General features: G+C 42.1%; 1 protein-coding gene across 4 annotated transcripts in view; it reads right to left on the minus strand.

The window, feature by feature from the left end:
- The window catches only part of LOC121279411 (centrosome and spindle pole-associated protein 1), a 206,425-nt gene extending 196,739 nt beyond the window's left edge, over positions 1–9,686 (minus strand). For all 4 annotated transcript variants that reach the window (XM_041190634.1, XM_041190635.1, XM_041190633.1 and 1 more), the window contains exons 1-2: positions 9,594–9,686; positions 3,746–3,858 (exon numbers count right to left, since the gene is read on the minus strand). In XM_041190634.1, the coding sequence (XP_041046568.1) occupies positions 3,746–3,844 (99 nt within the window). In that variant the 5' untranslated portion in view covers positions 3,845–3,858; positions 9,594–9,686. The remainder of the gene's footprint in view (positions 1–3,745; positions 3,859–9,593) is intronic.
- Positions 9,687–10,199: the final 513 nt, after the last annotated feature.

Consider the following 10,199-nt stretch of genomic DNA (forward strand, 5'->3'; position numbering starts at 1 on the left):
AGCTGATAGATGGGAACATCATCACCTGTAAGTTCCCCTCCAAGTCATTCACCGTCCTGACTTGGAAATATATTGCCGTTCCTTCACTGTCGCTGGGTCAAAATCCTGGAACTCCCTTCCTAACAGCACTGTGGGTGTACCTACACCACATGGACTGCAGAGGTTCAAGAAGGCAGCTCACCACCACCTTCTCAAGGACAACTAGGGATGGGTAATAAATGCTGGCCCAGCCAGCAAAGTCCATATCCCATGAATGAATAAAAAAACTCTGCAAATCAGATACAAGTTGGTAAGGCCTTCTTTCTCAAAAGTGAACAACTCTGTATGTGATTCAAAACCAATGTTTCTGTGATTTGTTTCTCTCAATATTGGAGGGTTGCCTTCAGTTCCACTAGGACCTTGAGTTCTATCCTTCTCGATCCACGTAGTTTTATGTTGCAAGACAGCTGAAGGGAGCTTCTCTCCAACCGCTGGTTCAGAATCAAAGAACCAAAACTGCTGCACCCATGTCTAACTTAAAGTGCATCTTGTTTCCCTCCACGAGGATATCAGCACTCAGTAGTTTCTGCTTGGTTCCTGCTTCTCTCCAAAGAAAGGCACCTCAATATCATGAAGATCATTTACTTCATGGATCTTACCAGTTTCAAAAGCTTTCCTTTTTATGTATTCTGCACAGACTTCTTGCTACCACACAACCTGGAAGTGGCCCATTTTTCCATATAAATAGATTTTGGCCTCTTTGGTAGAGCAGATTTCACACCTGTGTTTTTCATTGTCACCAATTACAGTTAGCTGGGGCTGTTGATGGATGTTCTTCCTGCCTCCCCCATTTTTTTTATGACAGCTTCTGTTTTTAAATTTGAGTACTCTACTCAGTCAGCTGCCACTGAGATAGGATTTCCCTGGTCACCTCGGAAGCACAAATCTATTTTCCTTCCTGAAGTCAGTTTGTCTGCTCAGTTGGATTGCCTTTGCTAAGGTTAGATCATCTCTCAATTGCAAATGGTCAGGTAAGGAATCAACCAATACTCCCATGACAATTCTGTCTCTGACCAGCTTATCCTTTAAGGTACCACACCCAAATTATTCTGCAAGTCTATATAGGTCATTTATAAATTCATCCACATTTTCCTCTTGTTATTGGCTAAGTTTGTTAAATTTAGTTGGCTCAACGATATTCTCAGATTTAAGAATGTATCAAACGTAATACTACATTGTACCTCGCTTTAGCGAGGCAAGGCAGGGGCGGGGCGAGGCGGGGGCGGGGCGAGGCAGGGTCAGGGCGAGGCAGGGCGGGGCGAGGCAGGGCGGGGCGAGGCAGGGCGGGCGCGGGGCGAGAGGCGGCGAGAGGGAGGGAGAGAGAGAAGATTTCCAAGGATGGTACAAGAAATGCCTGGGTATGCAGATCTGGAAAGTATTGACAGGCTGGATCTCTTCTCTCTCAAAAATAGTTTAGTAGAGGTCTTTAAAATTATGAAAGGTTTGGATAGAGGGGGATGTAATGAGAACCTTTCTTCTTCTGCAGAAGAAGAAACAAACTAGAGGCCATCAATGTAATAATCGCCACGGAATTCAGAAGAAACTTCTTCATCCAAAGAGTAGTAGGAATGTGGAATATGCTACCACAGGGGGTGGTTGCAACAAATAGTATATATGCATTTAAGGCAAAACTAGGCAAGCATATGAGATAGAATGGAATAGATGGTTACATTAGTAGATTTAGATGAGAAAATTTGAGGGGAGGCACGAGTGGAGCATAAACATCGGCATGGGCTGGTTGGACGAAATGGCTCATTTCTGTGCCATGTATTCTATGTGATCCTACGTAATAAGGTCTGGAGCCAAGAGAACCTAGTGGAAAACAGACTGAGCATTGGTGAGCACACTATCGCTGACCAAGTGCTGCTTGATAACCCTGTCAACAACACCTTCCATCATTTTGGGGATGATTGAAAATAGGCTGATGGGGTGGTAACTGGCCAGATTGGAGTTCTCCTGTTTTTTGCGAACAGGACATATCTGGACAATTTTCCACTTTGTTATATTGGTGCCACTGTTGTAGCTCTTTTGCAACAGTTTTTGTAGGGGTACAGCTAGTTCTTGAGTTCAAGTCTTCAGTACTACAGCCGGGATGATCTTTGCTGTATCCTGTACCTTAAGTTGTTTTCTGATATTACGTGGAGTGGATTGAATTAGCTGAAGACTCGCATGTGTGATGATTGGAGCCTCAAAGAGGAGGCCAAGATAGACCATCTGCTCAGCACTTCTGGCTGAGGATGTTTGCAAATCCTTCAGTCTCCTCTTGTGCATTGACGCACTGGGCTCTACTGTCTCTGAGGATGGGGATGCTTGTGAAGCCTCCTCTTCCCAGAAGCTGTTTAATTGCCCACCACTATTCACAACTGGATGTGGCAGACTCAGAGCTTTGATCTGATCAGTTGTTTGTGGGATCTCTTAGCTCTGTGTATAGCATGCTGCTTCCACTGTTTAGCAATCATGTTGTACAGTGTTGCAGTTTCACCAGGTTGGTACCTCATTTTTAGGTCTGCCTGGTGCTGTTCCTGAACTCACAGCAAAGTTGGCATTGGTAGAAAGCAGAATGAGAGCCCCATGGGTTGCATCACTCCACTTTGCTCTGGAGGCAGTTTGGACATCATCACCTGATTTACACACCGCCATTTTTGCATCAGGAAAAAGTGAAGCTATTTTGAGCAATGCTACGCTTGTGCAAATGCACTGCTAACTGTTAAGTATATAGGACTGAGCTTATGTTCCCTATGAGCAATAAAGCTGTTCAAAATTAAGTTCAGCTTGATACAATGCACTTTCTGGATAAATGTTAGCTTGGTTTTCATTCGAGTCTGAAGTTAATGTGCTCCTCATCAATGTTCTTTTAATTTATTTAGTGCTCAGAGGTCAAACCTGACTCTCATTTCACAATTATTTTTGCTGTAAAGCATACTTGAAATCACTTTTCATCTGCATAAAAACTGTGTTATAACTCCCCATTGCTTAATTGAATTTTTTGTAATTTGCAGTTTTACATGATACTGCTTTAAGTTTATAAATGAAATTAGTATAATTTACAAAAGAAACATTTAATACAGTATTAGAGTTTTGGTCTGAGCCACAGATAAGCACAATAGAATTCAATAAACATAAATTCTTATTTAAAATTGCCTTCAGAAATTGATGCAATTGCACCAATGTTTCCAAGTAAAACTTATAACAATACTGTTTCTATTTCAGCATTTAAAATTTAAAAGTAGGCTTGAAATTGCACCTATCCATGCAGGTAATAGTGGGAAAATGCTTCTACATTATATACCTTGGGTTCTTCTTCTTATATGCATATTTATACTAAACGGAAAACAAATGTAACACCAATTCCGGGATTAAGTACCACAGGAGACATTTTTAGACCTATTCTTTTCCCCTACCTCCTGTAAACAACAATTGATTATTATAAAAGCAAAATACTGCAGATGCTAGAAATCTGAAACAAAAACTGCTGGAAAAACTCAGCAGGTCTGACAACATCTGTGGAGAGAAAGACAGAGTTAACATTTCGAGCCCATATGACTCGTTTTCTTATGTTGCACTCATCAGCTGCCCATTAAATTAAGTACAAATGTTTGATTCTCGCCATTAAATATGAACAGTAACCTGACTACACTTTCACTCAAGTAATTATTCAAGTTTAAAATGTATCGTTTTTAATATAGAAACTTTAAAATCAACTTACTCTCATCTCCATGTATGGTGGATCTTGGTCCAGCTCGACTTTATCTTGTGCTAACTTGGTCCTCTGTTCTTCAAGGAACCTTTCCAATTCATCTGCCATTGTCAGCAAAGTACCTTAAAAACATTTAATTTTCTAAATTAGAATACTGGCTCTATGACTAAGTATAGCTCAGCTGAATGGGGGCAACGTTTCTATCTGGATTTTGGGTACTTCTTACAGTATATTTGGTGAAACTAATCAATGAGCCACCAAAATTGCAAATACCTAGTTCTGTCTAGAAAATTGCTAGTGTGGGAGAATGGAGCCAGCAGCAGAGCTATGCAGCTTGTGATGGCCATCCCAGTGCTTAATTTAAGGATGCTGCAGCTAATCCAAGACTGGATATCAGACAAGTTGCTTGACAATGCAGAGGGATAGTGGAGGAGTAGACAGGCACTGCAAAGAGCAATAAAGAAATGTATGCCCTTTAAAAATTGAGACTGAAACTCATCAGTGACCTAACTCCATATGCCAAGCTTTGCTCTATATCCCTCAATACCTTTGCTAACAAAAATGTATCAATCTCAGTTTTAAAATTAATAAGTGATCTGACATCTTTGTGCAGTAGCTCCAAACCTCCATGATCCTTTGTAAGGTGTTTCCTGATTTCATTCCTGAAAGGCGCGGCTCAAGATTTTTGATTATACCCTCAAGTTCTAAATTCCCCAACTAGTGTAAATCTACCCTATCTGTTCCCTTAACTAACAAGAAAACTTTGATTAAATCACCTGTCAAGGGGCTAATTTCTAAAATTTCAAAAACTGGACAAAGCTTTTTTTAAAATGGCTGAAGCTATTTCTGTCTGTGACCCTTTAACAATAGGAGCTAATATGGCAGTTTCGCAGAAACTGACACCTCATTATCTCTGGAGACCATAGCGACCCCTTGTGGGCTGCAGAGATCAAATTCAAAAGGAACTATACAAAGGCCATCTACATTTCATTAGCCAGGCCTGGCCAAACAAAGCCAATACACCTGCTAGGCCAAAGGACCCCGCTACCTCCCATTCAGGACTTAATGGTTGGAACACTAACAATCTCAGGGACCCAGACAAAGGGATACACTCCCTTTGTCAAAGCCAGAGTGGAGAGGTGGGAGTCATGTGACAAGAACCCCTAGCTGGTAGTACCAGAAGGCAATATTACTGGTTCTATAAAACCTCAGTCTGCCATTCTTTTACCATCGACAAGCAGCAGCACAGAGAAGGGGCTCTGTCCAGGTTTGAATGCCTAGCCCAATCTACACTGTTTATACTGGAACTTCTATACCATCGTCCACAAGACTGACTCATCTCTGCGCATCTACCTCATCGTGGAAATCAACTCTACCAAAAACGTGAATTACACAGCATCAGTTTTCAACCTGCTGACCTCGGTGAAGGAATATACCATTGGGCTTTGATTCTGTACACCGGGCCCATGTGAAACACTAATTCTTTTCTCTGTGGTCTTTGCCCTGCCAATCTTTCTTTTCTCTATCCCTCTTTTATTGCATGAGTGCACAGGGGGCTACAGGGCGATCCCCCTCTCACGTTTTCAGTATGTACAAATAAATTAACCCCTTTGAGTTCATCCTATCACCAGTTTACTGTGAGGTTAACAACAGAAATTGGAACATTTCAAAACCAAGGGGTTGGGAAATACACCACTACTTATAAAGGGGGAAGCAAATCAAAACACCTTTCTGTTCGTGGGCGAGTGGGGAGAGGAGAAATCAGGGCTGTTTAAATGAACCCCCCTCCTATCTGTAACAAACCCCTGAACCTTCTGACTTTCAGGGAATATAATCCCTATACATTCAATCTCTGCTAGTAGCTCAAACTTTGGAGTATCATTCCAGTAAATTCATACTGCACGCCCTCCACTGCCAACATAGCAATCTTAATGTATGGCACCCAGAACTGCTCTCAGTCTCCTGCTATCGTCTAACCAAGCCTTTGTATAGATCAAACATGACTCTGTCCCCTTGTGTTCCTCTAAATACAAAACCCAAATTCTATTAGCCTTTTTGATTTTCTGTACCTGTTCACGACATTTTAATGAGCTGCGTACTTGGACCCCTAGTCTCTTTGGAATGCCACTGTTTCTAACTTTTTACCATTTAGGTCCAATGTGGTTGACCTCACTTTTGTCTACATTGAAATCATGTGCCACAGTTTTGTCCATTCACTTAATATACTGACGTGCCTTTGTAATCTTACATTTCCATCTACATGTTTACAATAACCACCTATTGCTGCATCATCTTCAAATTTAGATATGTGACTTTGTCCCATCATTTAACTCATTAGTGAATACAGTGAATAGTTGAGACACCAACATAGATCCTTGCAGGACACTAGTCACAGCCTGTCAATTAGCGATCCTGCTCATTATTCCTACTCTGCCTCCTTCCACTCAGCCAATTTGCTAACCAGGTCAATAATTTGCCCGCAGTTCCATGAGCATTGATCTCAGCTAACAGTCCCATATGAGGGGCTTCATCCAATGCCTTCTCAAAGTCCATGTAAACCACAGACATTCCTCTGCCTGTTACTTCAGTCATCTGTTCAAAATATTCAGTGTGACTCTGGTCAGCTGAAAATGTTCAAAGTGTTCAGTCACCCTATCTTTAATTGTAGACACTAATTTCCCAACAATGATATTAGGCTAACTGGTCTCTAATTCCCTGCATTCCCCCTCAGAAGGCTGAAGGGGGCAGCTAACACCAAGTGTGACAGAGAAATTCAAATTGTTAGAAGGAAAAAAATTTGAATGTTTTATGACACCCTCAGGACATCACAAAGTGCTCAACAAATTTTGAAATGCTGCCACTGTAGACAACTTAGCAGACTGTTTCTATACAGGAAAGTCCTGAAAAAAGAAAATTAGACAAATGATCAGTTACTCAGATATTGGTGCCTATGGTTGAGATAGACATGTTCATCAGGATACCAGTAAAACTAATAAAGAATAGGGCCACTGAACATGAAGCTCAGCTGACGGACAGGAACTTGCTTTGATGTTTTATTCAAAACACAGTACCTTTACTCTCCCTCAGTACTGTACTGAAGCAGTATCTTGGATGATGTGCTCAAATCCTGGAACAGGGCTTGAACCTACAACCTACTGGCTCAAAGTTAAGACTGCCACAACTAGCATTATTCTGACTAATTTCAGAGGATGAATAGGAGTATTGGATTAGGTGTGATTTATTCTGTATTGGGATTGATGTGCAAATTAAACCCAAAATCTAGTAGCAATAGGATATTGCTCCCTACCATGTAGTAGCAATGAAAACAAGTGATGTAAATGACATTGGGTTGTAACTTCTTGTGGCACTTCTGTTAGTTTGACACAACCTTACATGTTCATGTTGTTACATTTGTGTGTGTAAACTGCTGAAAGTGCGGGCCAATAATGTCACAGCGTGGGAAACTGGGAACCTGAGGTCTGAACAAACAGGACAGGCAACTGTGTTTCTTTAATCAATCAGATTGAAGGAATGTGAAATTAGCAGCTCAAGAACTAAGTGTAAATTATACTGCAAGAATTCAATGCCAAATCAGGTCCAGAGAGACCAAAGAAAGGCTGGATTAAGAGAGAAAAAAAACCAGGAAAAGTAAACTAAAATAAATTTTATATTTTTAAAATCCCCAACAATTAAAACTTAAAGCAATGAGACTCCACACTGAAGTTTGTGTCACAGACCAAAGTTCCTCTTGATTTTTTTTTGAGTGCATGGACATTTCTTTAAATTTTCGTCCCTTCAATTTTTTTTGCATGACAGCACAATAATTTAATGCGCTGACTTGTGTGTAGTCTGCACAGCAACTTTCAGGTTGCTATACAGCTGTGTGGTTTACATGGAACATTAGCAGGGACCAAACACAATGGCTTTGGTCTTCCCAATATTTAACTGGAGGAAATGTCTGCTCATCCAACACTGGATGTTGGAACAAGCAATCTGGCATTTTTCAGACAGTGGAGGGGTCCAAGTCGTGATGTGATAGAGCTGAAGGTCATCAGTATACATGTGGAAACTGATGCTATGATTGCGGATGATGTCAAGGGGCAGCAGTTAGATGAAGGAGGAAACTGAAGTCAGATTTTTGGGAGACAGGGGTAATGCTGGGGAAGCAAATGCTGTTTACTAGAACATAAGTTAGTGTAAGTCATAGGGCTAGAAACTTGATTTGACAAACAGGGACAATTTTTTACATTTCATATTTTCTACATCAATCTGTCACCAGTCACCCCACAATATATTCATCACCAAGACTGTTTTCCTCCACCAACTGTCCACTTATGACCTACCTCACACCACCGACACCAAAATCTTTATCTATGCCTTTCTCACCTCTGGAGTCAATTTTTCCAGCATTGTCCTTGTTGATTTCCCATCCTCCAAAATATCCAATTTGTCCAAAGCTCAGCCACCTGTACACCCTATCCTACACTGAGTCAACTGCACATAAATTCTTGTGCTTGCTGACCTGCATTGGCTCTCTGACATTGAGAACTCTCTATCCCAATAGGCTGAGGATGCTGGATCAATTGGGGCTTTCAAGGCTGATTATTTGTTAGTAAGGGTGTCAAGGAATATGAAGATAACGCAGGTACATGGAATTGAGCCACAGATCAGCCATGATTGAAATCAACAGTAGAACTGGCTCAAGGAGTTGAATAGTCCGTCCCTGTCCCAAAGTTACTATGGACACCCATTCTCACACCCTCTCAATGCCCCCAATACATCCTCCAGCATTAATGTCACTTCTCTTCATTGTACAACTGCAACTTTTTGCGCATCCCATCCCGATTTCACCACTTCACTGATTGCAAAACCTTCAACCACCTTAACCCCAAACTCTTCCAATTTCTCCACCTTTAGAAATTTATCATCTAAGCACCTCTCCTAATACTCTCTCCCTGGCACAAGCCACTTTGTTACAGCCACACCACCACCGCTCTCTCGCCAATTTAGTAACATTTTCTACAGCAAAGCACTATTTAAAAAAAAGTAAATCGACCAAATAAAATTAAGTTATTTTCCATCAGAAAGGGAGAGGGGAAAATGGAAAATACAACCTGGCTCCACAGAACGGCGCATTTGTCGTCAGGCAACTTTAATACACAAACTTCATCTGTGCTGAAGCCAACCTCTCCAGCCAACCTGCGGTCAGTCTCTGAGCAGGAAGTTACCACAAAATGTACTTAACGCAAAAGGAAATTATTTTCAGCAATAGTTGTAAAGTAGACGAAGTAAAAAGTGCAGCACAATAGTTGTCAAAACGATGAGAAATGCGCATCACAAGGTAGGGATTCGGCGTTCCGGGCTGAAGCACCAACAACCTGGCAACAGGCGCACCTCCCCCCCCCCCCCCAAATCTTCAAACCGGCAACGGGCACCAACAACCTGGCAACGGGCACCAACAACCCAGTAATTTCAACTCGACAACGAGCACCTCCTGCTCCGCAACATAAATGCGGCAATGGGCACCTCCCGCTCCGCAACATAAATCCGGCAACGGGCACCTCCCGCTCCGCAACATAAATCCGGCAACGGGCGCACACCCCCCACCCCCACTCGCTCCACAATAACAGCACAGCAGAAAAACCCTGCACCCTACAACTGCCAGTCAACGCGTCTACAAAACAACAACCCGAAGAAAAATGGGGAGAGGATGGAGGGAAAGGAACGGTAAATATGGGGAAATAATGTAACAAGTAGGGACAAGTAAACGGGTTCAGGTCCTCCTCGTTTTGTCAAAGGTCTTGAGCAGAATATCAGCTTGTAAAGAAAACTTAGGTTTGCCGCCGGGGCTGCTTACACTCATCCACTCCTCGCGCTCTATACTGAAGATTTAAACCAGACTGCGCGAAAGCCTCACACCAACCGTCCGCCGAATCCTCCTGCCCTGACTCCGCAGGCCCATCATGCATTGCGACCGCCCAGAACCAACGAGCCTTGATTTTTTTTGTCCAGTCTCGTAGCAGCAGCTTTGACAAAACGAAAGCCAAGAGCGAACTTTCGAGACACCCACCTCCGTGTGTGCGTGTGCTTCCCTGCTGGGCTGGATGATTAATGCTGAAGAACTTGTCAATGAAAAAGTTTTTCGTTTTTCCTCAGTCACATCTCATTCATTTTTACACCTCGTCGCATGTTCTTTATGTTTATTTCCAGGATCATTTGTTTATTTTGTGCGAGTTTCGTGTTTATTTTCCACAGTCACCTTTAGTTGATTTTTATTTTCTCCCAATATTGGCTTATTTCCCCAGAATGTTTTGTAAGTGACAGCATTCAACACTGTTCCAGCAACTCTAAGAACACAAGATCGGAGCAGGAGTACACCACAGTTGAGTCTGCTCCGCAATTGAATACCATGATAGCTGATCTTGAGCTTCAACCCTGCCTTCATAGGAACATAGGATTTCGG

Source organism: Carcharodon carcharias, chromosome 6 (assembly GCF_017639515.1).
Source record: "Carcharodon carcharias isolate sCarCar2 chromosome 6, sCarCar2.pri, whole genome shotgun sequence".
Taxonomy (NCBI): domain Eukaryota; kingdom Metazoa; phylum Chordata; class Chondrichthyes; order Lamniformes; family Lamnidae; genus Carcharodon; species Carcharodon carcharias.